We start from the raw sequence: 15,492 nt of genomic DNA on the forward strand, positions 1-15,492 counted from the left end.
ATCCTGACTCTGAACAGCTCTTCTAAGGCAAAATATTTGAAAATTTGGAAGGAAGAGGAAATCACTCTGAACATGTCCTGTCTGCCAGCAAAAAAGGGCTACTCTACAGCCAGCTGATCTCAGTGGAGTCTGACTCTCATTCCCGAGTTTTCCCACAATGCCAAGGAGTTGCATAGTGGAGAGCACAAACAAATCCGCTGCAAGCAAGCAGTGCCATTGGAACTGCAAACACCCATCCTGGGGCATTTTCAAGAGCCTATTGCAAGCTGTCTGAAACTCAAGCATTGCAGCATCCCCAAGCAATGGTATTTCATTCTCCTGTCACGCACAGAAGAGCTTTCCTCCCTGAAGAGACATTTGTCTGTGGTGTACTGGGTTTTGGCTGCTAAGCACAAAGCAGTTCTTTTCCCCAAAAGCATCCTTCCCCAGAAAAAATGACCTCCTTTGAGAGCCAGGTCCCTCTCCGCTCTGAACAAGACATGCTATCGTGTCGCCCTTACTAGTTGCCCAGGTCCTCTCTGAAAACACCTTTCCAGAAACCTAAAGCACCAGCAGCTACTGAAGCCTCTTCAGTCTCTTGAGCCACACAGAACTAACATTCACAGTTGGTTGCACAATTTAAATCATCTTTCCCCAGGGCTATTATTAGACACTTTTATTAGTGCTTTATATATACCCAGTGAACAAGGCTTCAGAGTAAGGCAGCAGGCTGTATAAGCCAAGACAGAGAAAAACCAGCATTTGTGCTTAGGTTAAATAAATCACCCTAATTCCCATGTTAACTCTCACTGCCACATCTAAGCCAGAGAAAATAGCAGAGCCTGGTTTGAGGCCAGGAGTGAACATGAGTTGAGAGCTTTTTAACAGCAAGTTTCAACAGAAAACGCCCTAAGCTGCCTGTGCACGAGTGAAACCCAGCAGCCAGCTCAACAACTGATGGCAGCACAGGGAGCAGAGCCCCAGGCAGCCCTCTCCTTAACAGAAAGGACCCGCATTTCAACACTTCTGTCCACATTTTGATGAAAAACAAATGCAGAGGAACTGTAAGGGAAACTTCTCAGCGTTGTCACCCAGTGTTTCCATTGGCTTTAGATCTAGTAACAGTGTAACTGCATCTTCCCATACTTTTGACAAAAACTGGCGAAATGATACATAGGACTCAGGGGCAGTCCCCTAGAAAAACACCACCACAAACTAAGTGGAAGTTTCTTGAAAACAGGACTTCTTTCACTTCCACCCATCTCAGACAATAAATGAGGTGCTACATAAAGAGAAGCTATGAAGCACACTTTGAAAAGGGAGTCCTGAATGCATCACGGTTGTTAAATTTGTTGGCACTAATTTGATTTCTCTTCCAATGTGAACTCTCATGTTCTGAATAAAGCTCTCGCTTCTCTCTCACTTCTTTCTCAGATTTTTAAGTGGAAAAAGAACAAGTTTCCTCCGCTACCAAGGCTGTATTCCGGGTGCAGCACTCAGGGCTGTCCTACACTAAGGGACAGCAGTCCTGGATTATGAGGTTGGCACGGACGGTATCACCCCTAAAATCCAGATGCAGGCCAAGCAGTAACCAAACGTAGTGTAAGGCAAAGGAAGAAGATCCGCCTGTTGAAAGCATCGAGGACACAGGGCAGAAAGTCGAGCAGAGACCACCTGCGTCTGTCCACCCCAAACCTGCTCTCCTTCCCCTGCTGCTTGCTCACCACCATGTCCTGGGCTCCCACTTCTCAGCTGTGCTCTTAGGCCAAAGGGAATCGTCTCTGCAAAGGTGTTTAGCGAGCTGAGCCATGAAGACAAGTTTTCCTGTGTGTAAATGTAACTTAAACGTGGGTTCATTTTCAGACTTCACACTTTGGTCTCTTAGAACATGTACTATTGGCATATTTCACAAAACTTAACTTGCAGAAGGTTGTAAGTGAGTCTAAACGGTCTAGCAGCCATACTGCACAGAAACACCCTGAAGGATTTCTGATGCATTTAAAACTGAAACCAGAGCCACAGAAGTGAGGCGTTTTGTTCTTTGACACCTGGACTCATAATAAAAAAACATTTATTCATGAAAAATGCTAAGAGGGCAGGCCAGCACGGCTGCAGGGTGGAAGTCCCCGCCTTTGCGCACCACAGACATCCATCACACTTACTTTGTAAAAGCGGGAAAGGATTTGAAATCAGGGGACTTGCGGTTTCTGCAAAAAAGAAAGAGATTTAAATATTGAGTCTGGCAGAGATCTTGCTGCATGCTACACAGCTCTGCCTATCTGCGTACTGATCCTTGTCCTTAGTCCTCACTTCCAGACTTTAACCGTGGCAGGATGGGGGGAGTCTCTGTTTACTGCAAAATCCAACATGTCCAGCTGTGAATTTTGTCTCTCAGCATCTGCTAAGTTTCTCATGGCTAGCAATCTGCATCTTTCCTTCCCATTTTGAAATGTCCAGAGACTGCTACAGTAATGGAAACACTCAAGTGGGGAAGGCCAGTGGAAGACAAGCTAAGGGGGCAAGAAAACCTTTACAAATGCTTTTTTTGGGGCCCCAGATGCAAATTCTCAGACTGACTGTGCAGCTTCCTCAAACTGAAGCTGGGAAGGAAAACCAGGATGTTTTAGCCTCACCGGATGATATGACAAAGGAAAGAGGTCCTAAGCAGTGCACATTACTTCAGGCTGAGAATACATATTTTCTGTCTAGCACACCTTGCAGATTGCCCCTCTTTAAGGTGCAACTGAAAGGAACAGAAACCCTGGATGCTCAACAAGCCCTTGGTCAACCAGGGGCTGTCTGCATCCACCCTGGGGTGCACTGGAGCAGAAGCAGTGATTCTCAGCACCTCAGACCCTGTGCCATTTCCTACAGTTTCCAGGTGAGGTCCCTTAGCATCAAACCCCTGCAGAGGGGAAGAAACCATTAGTGTCAAATATTCAGTCATCAATTCAGTGCATTTATCGAATGGTCCCAGGTTCAAAGTTATGAATTGATGCATCGGTGAACAAGGCTCTCGGGGCTGACAGACTGGGACTGGTTTGCTTGGAAGGAAAGCTTAACTCATTAACCTCAAAGGTCAAACACAGTGAGCTTTTGTGCTAAATATTTCAACGTGATGAGGACCTGAGGTGTTGAAGAGGGCTTCAGCTGGCAGGGCCAGCCAGTAAGAAATGAAAATGAAGGCATGGGTGATGCTTGGCAAAGACATGAATAGACACTGCTATGGAAAGGGTATGCATGGAAGGCTGATGGCTGAACACATTTCTATTACCCAATATTGCACTAGGAGTGCTATTTGCAGCTGATGAGGTCTGTATCTGGAGGAAGATCTTTACTGAAACAGGTTCCTAATCTGGTCCTAGTGAGCAGCTGAACAGGGCAGGCTCTTCTACGTACCATTCTTTCACTATTTGTGCTCTCTGCCTCTGCTTTGGGAAGCGTTGTATGTATGGGATGCTCACTGGACTGTCCCATGTCATCAGGCTTTAAAGGGCTCTTTCAGCACCCCAGAAGCAAGCAAGCTTTTGAGGGCCAAACCCTGACATTTTACCATTCCTCCAGAAGCGAACTTGATCTGGAAGAGGCACACAGCAGTGGCATGTGCCACTTAGTACACCGCAATGAATTCTCAACATGCTGTCTGGTTGCTTTCCAGCCAGAAGTGCTAATGTGGTCTCCTCCTTATGCTTGACCTCCAGTACACGTGAAAACCATTGCCAGTCTGCAGTAGTTCAGGCCACTTGCTCAACATTCCTACTATGGTCTTTTAAGTGAGCAAAAACTGTTGGTATTTTTCTGGTCTTTATATTATGGGCCATTTTGTTATCCATGCACTGTAATGCCCCTGCCTCAGCACAGTCAGATCCACTGAAGCCAACTACTCAGAGAACAATCACGAAGTGTCATAGTGTGAATGATTAATGATAACTGGGCTTGCTTTAGGGATTTGCTCATCTGTCACTCACAGATTCTCCATGCAAAACTGAAACATGAGTTCACCGGTTTTTGCCCATACATCGGTCTTTCAGTGGCCCTTTTTGTCACATCCTGTCCAGCCCCAGCATGGCACAGTATCCATGCTTGAAGACAGCAATCCACAGCTGGTATCATTGGCTGTTTGTTCCCAATTTTGCTGACTGCTCACACTCTTGCGCCAGTGTATTGTCTCGATGTCCCTCCTGGTGTCCCAGAGCTCTTGAGCAATTGGCTGGATTTCACCCAGAGAGACTTGCTGCTGAGTGGTTATTTTAATCCAGATATCTTTCTTCCTGTCTACAAGTCGCTTGTTCAACATGACAAGTCTAGAACAACTTAAATGAATGTGGCACCAGAAATAAACAGTTCATTCCTGGAAACCTCAATTCCACACAAATGCCCAATGGACACAGCAGCTCTTATTTATGTGACAGAGCAAAGCAACACTTTCTTAACTGAAGCCTTTCCTATGTTATTCTTCTTCTAATGGTGAGAACTGCACTCAGATGGTGATCCTTCATCTGGGCACATCATTTTCAGGCTGCCTTGAAAAATGCAGTTTTATGCATGTGCAATTCTGTTGCCCTATCATCAGCATTACCTGCGCTCTGCACAGCTTAGTCACGACTATGTGGGAGCTCACGTAACAACTCCTCCCCCCCTCCCCTTCTCCTGTCTCCTCAAATTAATCATTAGCAGGCTTGGACCTCCCAACTCAATGGAAAGGAAGCAGTAGCAGACTTGTACCATTTGCAAACCAACCACTAGGTAAGAAAGAGATTTACCAAAAGATGAACCACTTGAATGGGATTTGTATTTTGTGCTTTGGTCCAGCTGACATAACCTGCAAGACAGTTGGGTGAGTCTCAGGAGGCAGAGGCATAGGGGGCTGGCTGTGCTAACATCAGACTGTAATTAACAGTCAAGAATTCTAATGCCCCGAGCATTAAAGCTGCACTCACCCACCAAAACCCCTAGCCTCAAAGTCATGTCTTCCCAGAAGAGATCCAATCGGATGGGCTATATGATCACTGGACTACAAAGGAAGAGCAGAAGAGGATGTATGGTCAACAGCAGAGAAGAAGGAAGATCCCAGTGTTTGTAACGCACCTAGCTGACTCCTCCTGTACGTGCACCATGACCACCTGCACTTTCAGTGCAAACCAGCTTTTTTGGACGAAGTTTGGCAGCAGCCACTGCTGAGTGCCTTAGCTTGCCCTCCCATTTGGGTGCACTACAGGACCTGGCCCTGGAAGGGCAGGAGAGGAACTGCACTCCTATTACTGCAACAGAAGTTGCACGGGGGACTCGAGCAGATGTCATGTCTGCTCCCATCACCACCAAACAACGCTTCAGAAGAGATTTACATCACAAGTTTAACGCCGATTTGCACTCTGCCTTTTTGCTGCTTTCCATGAAACAAAATGTTAGCTCTGCTCAGTTGCTAAGCAAGAAAGACATACTACCTATTTCTGTTTAAGAGACTACCCTGTTGAGCACAAGCTAAAAATACTAGCTTTATGTGGCAAGTGGCGAATGAGACATTTCTAATTATCCTTCCACTTGAAATAGGTTCATGCTACAACTGGATGGAAATTAGGATCCATAATATATTGTAGAATGCCACTTATGTACATTTTCACTAGCTAAATATAACTATCATAAGTGTACTGCATACATAGGAAAATAAAGTGCACTACTGAAAAATGTTTCGCACTTAGACCTGATTCACTAAAAAGAAATACAGCATGTAGAATCTGGAAATGACAGATGAACAAGTCTGTCATTTCTGAAAAACCCACTAAGCATGTGTTTAAAATTCGGTCCTACGTCCTTTAAATTTTAAGAACTGGCACTTCTCAGTCTTTTCCAAAAATTTTTACTTCTAAATCAAAAAGAGGAAATTACCTTTTTTTTGGTTCCAATCTCACCTCAGCTTGGCATGAACTGATTCAAAAAGGAAGATATCTCCCTTGCCCCTCTATCCAGCCTGAAATAAATGCTGCTGGAAAGAAAAGCTTCCCTGTGTAAACATGAATGAAAAGCACTGACATTTTAAAAACTGTAAATGCTAAAATTTGTTCCACTGGAACTTCTGAAAGTATTAGTTACCTAACACAGCAGATGAAATTGAGACATATTTATACAGCTTAAATCAACCTTGAAAGTTAAAAATATTTCCCAATTCCCTATATAATTTTAAATGTTGTCTCTTTCACATTGATAACCTCTAGCAAGTTTAGACAGCAACAAATACTGTCATTTTCAATTAGTGTTTTCCTTTTGATGGCTGCATTTTAAGGTATCTAAACTAAATACCTTCTTTTTTCCTTTTTGCTTTGTTTTTTTCTTCTTAAAGTCTCACAATTTCCTTCATCCCTCTTGACAGGTGGTGTAACTGCAACTTCTTCATTTTACTAAGGAGTCATCCATAGTGTCCAAAACAAGACATCAAGGCTGGATTATGCTGTAAACACTAAATTCATAGAATCACAGATTGGTTTAGATTGGAAGACATCTTAAAGCCCATCCAGTCCCACCCCTGCCATGGGCAGGGACACCCTCCACTAGCCCAGGTTGCCCAAAGCCCCATCCAACCTGGCCTTGAACACTGCCAGGGAGCCAGGGGCAGCCACAGCTTCTCTGGGCAACCTGTGCCAGGGCCTCACCACCCTCACAGGGAAGGATTTCTGCTTCACATCCCATCTCCATCTCCCTTCAGCTTCAGGTCATTCCCCTTGGCCTGTCACTCCCTGCCCTTGTCACCAGTCCCTCTCCAGCTTTCCTGGAGCCCCTTTAGGGACTGGAAGGGGCTCTAAGGTCTCCCCGCAGCCTTCTCTTCTCCAGGCTGAACAACCCCAACTCTCTCAGCCTGTCTCCATAGCAGAGGTGCTCCAGCCCTCGGATCATCTCTGTGGCCTCCTCTGGACTTGCTCCAACAGCTCCATGTCCTTCTTGTCCTGGGGACCCCCGAGCTGGACGCAGTACTGCAGGGGGGTCTCACCAGAATGGAGCAGAGGGGCAGAATCCCCTCCCTCGACCTGCTGGTCACGCTGCTGGGGATGCAGCCCAGGACATGGCTGGCTTTCTGCGCTGCAAGAGCACTTTGCCAGGTCGTGTTGAGCTTCTTGTCCCTGAACACCCCCAAGTCCTTCTCAGGGCTGCTCTCAATCCGTTCTCCGCCCAGTCTGTACTTGTGCAAACTTGCTGACGGTGCACTCGATCCCACTGTCGATGTCGCCGACGAAGATGCTGAACAGCGCTGATCCCAGTATCAACCCCTGAGGAACACCACTGGTCACTGATCTCCACTTGGACATTGAGCCGTTGACCGCAACTCTTTTGAGTGTGACCGGCCAGCCAATTCCTTATCCACCAAATGGTCCATCTGTCAAATCCATGTCTCTCCAATTTAGAGACAAGGATGTCGCACGGGACAGTGTCAAATGCTTTGCACAAGTCCAGTTAGAGGTGGTTGTTGCCCCTGAGGCTAAGTCAGACAAAAAATGAGACAAGAAAGAGATCCAAAAGCTTGGGAAGTAACACGTGTGGTTACACACTACATCACTGCAGGGTCAAGTCTGCAGACTTCCAGTTAAATGCTGCTCTACCACTCCAGCTGTGCACAGTGGAAAAGGAAGGCAGCAAGCCTTCGCTACCAAACACCATACACGTACTTGCCCCTTTCTGGAGCTCCTTCCTTCCCAGGCTCTGGTTGATAATCACTAGCTTTTGCAAGAAGAGTATTTCACAAGCTGGCCTTCAAATATTGTTTGGTTCTTGAGAAATTAGTACAAAAAAGCCCTGCACCTGTCAAGACTCAGCAAAATGACCACCATCACCACTTCTTCAAAGCAGTTTTACAACATCTTAGATGATTAACAGCTTAGACATTGCAACGAGCCAACTCCATCTTTCAGGTTCAGGTCATGTAATTGTTTTCTGGACCTTACTTAGTTCAGCAGTGAATAATCACAATGTTCATGTGACTTGGGACCTCTGCGTTGGCTGCCTGCATTCTGGAAGTGGCACAAGGAGGCAATCTGCATATTTTAGCACATACTATTTTTAAAGCACTGTGAAACTTCTAGTTTTCATCAAAAAGCAAGTTTAAGGGGCTGTGGAGACACTTTCCCATTAACACAAAGGACACTCCCAATCATGAGGTGGATGGCAGCTAAACAGCCCCTATCTATCCTCTCTGTGGCTCCATCATGCCCTGCTGGGAGATGGACCTTCTGCTAGTACATGGGACTCAAATGCAACCACAAAGTAGTGTTTGTCATTTAGAACAGGAACTGTTATTCTATGGGTAGTAAGATGCCAGGTTACTCGGATAAGGATAGCAGGTACCCGCATTCACTATGACAAGGACTGGGGCTGTGCATAGGGAAGAGACACCTGAAATCCAACATTTCCCATCCTAGTTCTCTTACTCCCACTTAGGATTCCCTACAGCATTGCATCCAAGTCTATTTTAGGCAGCTTTATTTGCTGACCTTCCTGCTCTGCTTGTCCTCCCCCTCACTCCAGACATGAAGCCATCTGTGGCATTGCAAGTCGAGATGGTGACACAGGGAAAGAGCATACTGTACCCGGCTGAGTGCCCTAAAAAAATCCTGCTGCTCTATTTGATATCACTGTAACTGGGCCTGCGACACAAAACTCACATCCACAAAAAGCAAGTGGTACAGAGAATCAGGCATTTTACAAGGGCAAGACACGCAGCTTTCAGGCTGACTACATTTACCTCCCAAACCTGGGGACTATTTACAGCAGCAGGAGTCTGGTGATAAGCAGCAGATGGGAGTGGGGAGGACGGAAGTGTCCGTCCTTCTGTCGTTCTCAACCACATTATCACCAGCTGCTTCCCCGCCTGTGCGAAATCTGCTGGCTGGAGCACAAGAGAGGACAAGCCAACAATGCCAGAATTACTCCCAAGAGTTCACATCACATGTGCGAACACCGAGCCACACAGAGTTTGTCCCACCTATTGAAACACAGCCATGGAAAGAAGGAAAATGTGGAGGTAAGGATATGTCACCTCTTCAAAAATGAAGTTACTGAGAGCTCTGCTTGGACACCTGAGCGTGCGGATGCCTGCAGAGCTTTCCATGGCCTCGCTAATCACCAGTGTCATTCATAGTGTGATTTGGTGATGCTCACGTGGGCTACTATCAATGAGAGCATTTAGACTGACTCCTGAGAACAAGAAGAAATAAAAGAGAAGAAATGGCTTGGTGCAAGAGCTGGAAAAGAGCGCTGAATGGGACACATAGGAAGCAGCACAAAGATGGAGTCAAGGGGGGGGGGAAACAGAGCTGGGGAAGAAGAGGATGCATGATAGATAAGGGAAGGGGGAAAAGGGAAGAAGTTTATACATCCCCATGCTCCAGTCTGGCTTTGAGGAGTGTGTCAGCTGCTTAATGCAGAAAAGAACTGCTTCCAACCAGAGCCCAACTCCCCTCAAACCAGTCCTGAGCAGCAAACTCAAGTTCCTCAGGCTTCCTGGCTCAAACAAAAGTTCAGGTGAGCACCTTGCAACTCCCCTGCAGCCTGCCAGGCCCTAGACTAAGCCACTGAAATAAACTGACCATACATGTGGTGCAGACAGAAACACTTCTTACATGAAATAAGACAAGGAAATCATATCAAACTCGCTAATCAACTAGCAAGAATTTCCAGCTTTGTTTTATTTTTACTGTGAGCTTTTACTCATGTGCTTTAAATGTTGTGGTTCAGATATAGAAACAGATTCAGAAGGATGAGTGTGATGTGAGCTGGTACAAGGAGATGGCAGGGAGGATCTGTGAGATGTGTCACAGAACAATGGGTCAGTATTTAATAGCAGTTCAGGCAGAACTAAAGTCTTGGACTATCAATACAGCCACTCTGTTTGTGTGTGCTTCTTGTCAGTGGTTCCTCAACCCCCTCCCATGCTACAGGTTCACTTCTCCTCCTGCAAAACTTAACAAGAGGCGGTTCGCAGCCAGGTTTTACAACGCAGCTTTCTTGGCTTTACGGATGAGCTGTTTGATACTAAGCAAGATAATTCTGTCCTTCCTCTGGAAGCTACACAGGGCTTGACAGGAATAAAAAAGGGACAATCTAAGGCTGCTGCTTTCAAAGGGCCCCAGAGGAGTCAAGAACCCAAATGGTATATTGGCATTTAAAGACGTGCACTGAAAGGCTTTGAAACCCTTCAGACAAACCACTCTTACTACCCACAGAAGACAAGACATGAGGAGCAGACCTGCTGAGAGGCAAGTGGCCACTTTCAGAGCAGCAAGTCAGGCTAGTAACTCCTGGCAGTCAGTGAATTACGCTGTTTTGTGTCACATCTAACAGCCTGGCTGGGCTGACTGAAGACAGACTTAGCCAGCCCGTAAGGACCCCGGACTGCTGCTACCCAAGTGGAACAGGACTAAAGAGTACAAGGGCCTGAAACACAGAGACAAGCTCACCTGATGGGTTCTGCTTACACCTCTTTTCTTTAGGTTTTTCTGTCCCCGAATGAACAGCTGTAATTGTGGTGAATGCTTGGATTAGTACAGGATTGTTCCCCAAAACACAATACGCAATATTTTAGTAACAAACAATTTTTTTTCCCATTCACTGTCACTCGCTTTGCTACTGCACATGGGTTTTCCAACACCACTTCATTCCTTTTCAACATGGTTCCAGAAAGCCCCTTATTTGCTTCAGAGGCAGACATAAACCCCCACGACAGACGCCGTGTAACCTGCTCCAGGGAGGAATCCCTTCCCTGACCTGTCCATTCCAGCTAGCGACGCTGCAACACCACACGTTTTGGTACTTTTGAACGGGGAATGGAGGGAGGCCAGCCTTTTCTGCTGGCATGTTATTTATCTCTGCATCAAGATGCCAAAATTACATTTCATCTGGTCCGTCTGTTATGCTCCAATTAGGGAGCATAAGAGAATGGCAGTGTCCCACTTGAAGGCAGGGGGATACACTGGCAGGATAAAAATCTTGTCAAGAAAACTCTATAAACAGTGTACCTAAATAAAATTGTCTAGGCCAGGGGTTATGTTTAGTTACTACCACTTGGAGTTAAAACTCAAAGGAAACTCCAGAAGTGGGGTAAATTTGAATTCCTTGTAGCACCTGTATTCTGGTTCCACATCTACACATCTGGTATGCTGTGACCTCCATGTAGCAAACTCACAAACAGCTGGACTCCGGTTATAGTGATGTGCAAATAAACTGCCACATTTAGCATCACTATAGTAGGCAAACTGCTGTTCTACTCACAGTGCTCAAACTTCTCTTGCTTGTTGCAAATGGCTTTGCTTCACAAGGACTTCACTGATGCACAGACAAAGAACGAGTACTGTTGTATCTCCATCCATATTCCCCTTTCTCTACACCTTTGCTCCCCACTGAAAAATTCTGTGCTAAAGTACCTTGGGAGCAGGATCCCCACATCGTTGTTTTTTACAGGCTCTGGAGTGCCAGGAACCTGGGGAGGACTGAGAAGGCGGCACTTCCCCAGGAAGGCTAGCTGCCTGCAAGCTTAAAGGAGGTACCCCAAATACAGAAACAATCACCAATCACAGCTGAATCCTGCTCTGGAGAGAGACGTGGTAAAGCAACAGCAGGAGGGAGTGAACACACTTACCGCTGGAGTTCTGAGAATTGCTGTTTGTTTCTTCAAAGTTGTTTTGCGCTTTGCCTTCCACTCTCCTGCTGAAAGCACTTTCTGCTGGGTGGAGAACAAAGCAGGGATGGTGACTGGTCAATACTGGACGCAAAACCACACAGACATGAGGCAAGACAACATGCTCCTGCGCCACATAATCACATACCCTGAATACAGCAGAAAGGTCAAATACCTCATTTTGGAGGCAAATGGGCCAGATTCATTGAAGGGATAACAGGTAGATATTTTTCTTGAATGCCTTCTGGCTGAGGTGGTCTGGATTAGCTCTTAGGGAGCCCATGAACACCAGTCCTGACTGAACCAGAAGGGTCATGGCTTCCTCCCCTGCAAAAAAACCCAACCCTTATCTTACTCTTACTCTTCCTTAAGGCAATAAGGAGCCCTTAAAGCCTCTGGCACAGGTGACCAGGTCTGCAGATTGAACTTGGGTCCTCATCACAACATGTAGAGTGTCACCTCCAGAAGCATTCTGCCAGTGCTCCCCATGCATCCCAGTATCTGCGTTCCCTTCCTCAACACCCTCCCTGGAACGTTCAGATGGAGGACTGAAGGGCTGTCTCAGAGCCTGCCCATGATGTCTGGAAAAGCTACGGTAGATCCTCTGTCCCTCTGTGCTTTCCAACAGTGAACTCTCTCCTGCACCCCTCCCTGAGGCTGAGCAGGTAGGCTCTGCTCCTCCGCAGCCTGCTGCCTGCTGGTGCTCCTGGCAGTTCACTTGCTTCGCCCACTTCAGCAACAGTGCGGGGCACTTTCCCAGTAACTGTAATGGGAGGACTCCTCCAGCGTGCAGAGGTGGTTCCTGACCCTGGCAGTAGCTGCAGTGTCCTGAAACATCACTGTACAGCACAGCTGAGGTGCCTCCCATCCTTCTCAAGCCGGTGTCCCTTAGCACAGGTTCAACAGTAGAAATAGTGTGAGGTCTCATCTCACTTCAACTAGGTTTGCAATATCTGGGCAGATATATTTACTGTAGTGAGGATAAACTAGAAATAAATAAAGGTGAACTGGCCAAACTAATGTGTATGTTCTATGCCATATAGACTCTTCCCGTATGTGGACTCATTCATGGAGTCCACTGTCACCCAATGGATTCATGAGAGCATGGCTTAGCAAGGCTCTGCTGGGCTCAGCAGCATTCAAATCGTCTAGGGAGGGACGCGGGGGACAGAAGTCTTTCTTTCAGGAGTGACAGGGACTGTTCAAAACTGGTATCAGACCACTATTTCATGACGTATTTCTGCAGACCACTGGAGTGGTCAGAACTGCTGTCATGACTTTCACAAAGAGGCCCCAGCCCCCTGCAGCCTCACAGCCTCCCTGTGCTGAGGGCGGCTCAGACACATTAGCTTTGTGTCTGATGGGGCTAGAAAAGACCTGAGCTGCATGAAGTTCCCAGCCCATGAATTTTGGCCCAGCCGATCCATAGCGGACCCTTGCAAGTCCTGAGCAGGCTTCTCAAATTCTCTGTCTACTACATTCCTGACTCTAAAATGCAGGAGAACAGGAAAACTTGGTAATCAAATCAGTTGAAATAGAGTCACATAAAACAGGGCTGAAAAAGAACTGGAGACATTATCTATTCCCTCCATTGACAGACAAATAACAGGAATGAGAGGCCTTAAGTAACTAGAAAATCAGATGGCACAGTGGGAAAAAGAGACCACGACAAATTAATTAGGCCAACCTCCCCCCCCAGAGACCCAGGTTCAAATCCTGGCTTATGTCACAAGTGGAAGTGAGTTGGAGGTCTCCAAAAGTGTTTGGAAAAAATTTGCATTGTAGTTTTGTCCTCATCTTTTTTTTTTTTTTTTTTTTTTTTTTCCCCCAAGTCTGGCGATAAGAAAAAACTGGTTTAATGCACCTCCTCGGACTTACTGTGCCCTTCCCACACAGGAGAGGGCAGGTGACACAAGTTGTCTCTCGCTCCTTGTACGTGAACCTCTTGCATGCAAAGCCAAATTATCTGCATAGAGAAAGTAAGTGCCACTCTACTAAGTGTCTGTGCAAACGCTGTCAGTGGAGCGGTACTCCACCATCTCTGGTATGATCCAGGCCCACGTAGAATGCCTCTAACCGCAACACTCGGAAGGCATCCCTTCTGGAGACTGTCTTCCTGAGAGGTGTTATGGTCAATGCATTTGTACCAGGAATTCAGGAAGCCACTTGGATTGCATTTGTACAAGACACTGCCTTGAAAGAGACCACAAAAATGATGCCACCAGGTAGGTAGGGTAGGACCCCCAGACTAATACTTGTTTCTTGAAGATCGATCTACCAGGCTCAAGCATCATGCCATTCCTTCCTTCATACAGGAAAACAACAGCTCAAAGTTTTTTACCCAATGTACTGATGTACTTTTTGATTAGAGAAGTATGTTGGGGGGGGAAGCTCCTTTACAAAAAACATCTCCCAGTTACTGCTCAGATGAACCTGGCCTCTGACCCAGGAAGGCTCCCAGTTATTCCACTTTTGTGAAGGACATGAAACTGGAAGAAGTTGTTGCAAGGTTAAGTAAATAACGAAAAAATTTCTCAGCCTTAACTTCTAATTTGGTTGAACTGGATGGACCTCAAATTAGTAATAAAACCATATAAATGTTTAAGAGGTGCAATAACAATATGGAATTTCAGGACTCACAAGCTGTAAGAAGACAGGTCACTCACTGCAACACTGGTAGCTGTGGATGTGTGTGTCACCAAACAAAAAGCGTCCTTGTTCAATATCCTGTGGGCTCTCCCACCACAGCCACGTCTGCTACTCGGCATCTGTCCATGCCAGACATTTCAGGGGCGTTTAAACACCAGCTGATTAATCAGCCCTTCATCTGTACTGAGATGGAATATGTATCTATCAATCCCACAGATTTAAGAGACTGCTTCCCTGCTGCCTGGACATGTGAACGCTTGGTCTCACATCCTATTTATTAATAGTTATTTTTCAGTGCTCCTTGCTTTCTTATTTTTCTTTTAAAGGTTTGATCAAGTTTGGAAGGAAGAAATGGGCACTATGGAGGATCAACCTTAACTTGAGTCTTCTAACACCTCTGTAATGATTCTGTACCATTAATTTTGCTGCTGAAGCCCAGCTTATCTCTCGGTGGTTCCTGTGGGGAAGGGATCACTGTGAAAACACCTGTACTCCATTTCACTTCCTCAGGCACAGGCCTAGCCCTGAAAATAGTGCCTTGAGGGAAACAAACACTAAACGCTAAACAAAGCTGAAAACCAAACAAAAATCCCCATACCTGACAAGCTATTACACCAATCCTTGTCAGGAAGCTCTCCTCAGTTTGTGACACCAGGATTTGAAACAGGGTCTTTTGTACCTCATGGTTAGCACAATGCTTAAAAAAACCCAACTCATCACTGGGAAGAGGTTATAAAGACCTACTGCTGATGTAAATTTTTATTTATAACATGCCAAAGGATGTAATCCCCTCAACTACTTCCAGGAGTAGCTACTCTGGGACAGTCATGGATGGAGCAGACTGAGTCCAGGAAGGGTCAAAAGCCAACCCAGGGCAGCATTGGACACTAAGCAGTTAAGAAAGTTGATGGTAGAAAGGCAATTGGTACCTGTGATGGCCTTGCTTCCTGGGGATCCAGAATTTGGAGCGCGGAACATCTGAGATTGGGATGCCGGTGGGACACCGGAGGGGGTGCGGTGCAGGAGGGTAGAACATCGGTTTATTGAAGCCGGTGTTTTTTTGCTGGATTGGCTCGCCTGTGTCTTCACTGCCACGAAGAGTGGAGATCGAGAGAACTCTGGATATGAACACTCAGAACTAGTGCCTGGACAGTCAGTCAGCTCCCAGACCGTGTGCCTCCTGGGAGGGTTGCTTTCTAACAGTC

The 15,492-nt window shown here is 46.3% G+C and overlaps 1 protein-coding gene across 22 annotated transcripts in view; it reads right to left on the reverse strand.

Moving 5' to 3' along the window:
- ZNF618 (zinc finger protein 618) overlaps nucleotides 1–15,492 on the reverse strand; it is a 166,154-nt gene that overhangs the window by 21,040 nt on the left and 129,622 nt on the right. For 6 of the 22 annotated variants that reach the window (XM_054848318.1, XM_054848310.1, XM_054848313.1 and 3 more), the window contains 4 exons: nucleotides 15,217–15,405; nucleotides 11,600–11,683; nucleotides 10,422–10,478; nucleotides 2,142–2,186 (listed from right to left, as the gene is read on the reverse strand). The exons of 1 other annotated variant lie outside the window; for it this stretch is intronic. In XM_054848318.1, the coding sequence (XP_054704293.1) occupies nucleotides 2,142–2,186; nucleotides 10,422–10,478; nucleotides 11,600–11,683; nucleotides 15,217–15,405 (375 nt within the window). The remainder of the gene's footprint in view (nucleotides 1–2,141; nucleotides 2,187–10,421; nucleotides 10,479–11,599; nucleotides 11,684–15,216; nucleotides 15,406–15,492) is intronic. 15 more of the 22 variants (XM_054848324.1, XM_054848322.1, XM_054848321.1 and 12 more) reach the window with 10 other exon arrangements.

This window comes from Grus americana, chromosome 20, assembly GCF_028858705.1.
Source record: "Grus americana isolate bGruAme1 chromosome 20, bGruAme1.mat, whole genome shotgun sequence".
Classification (NCBI taxonomy): Eukaryota; Metazoa; Chordata; class Aves; order Gruiformes; family Gruidae; genus Grus; species Grus americana.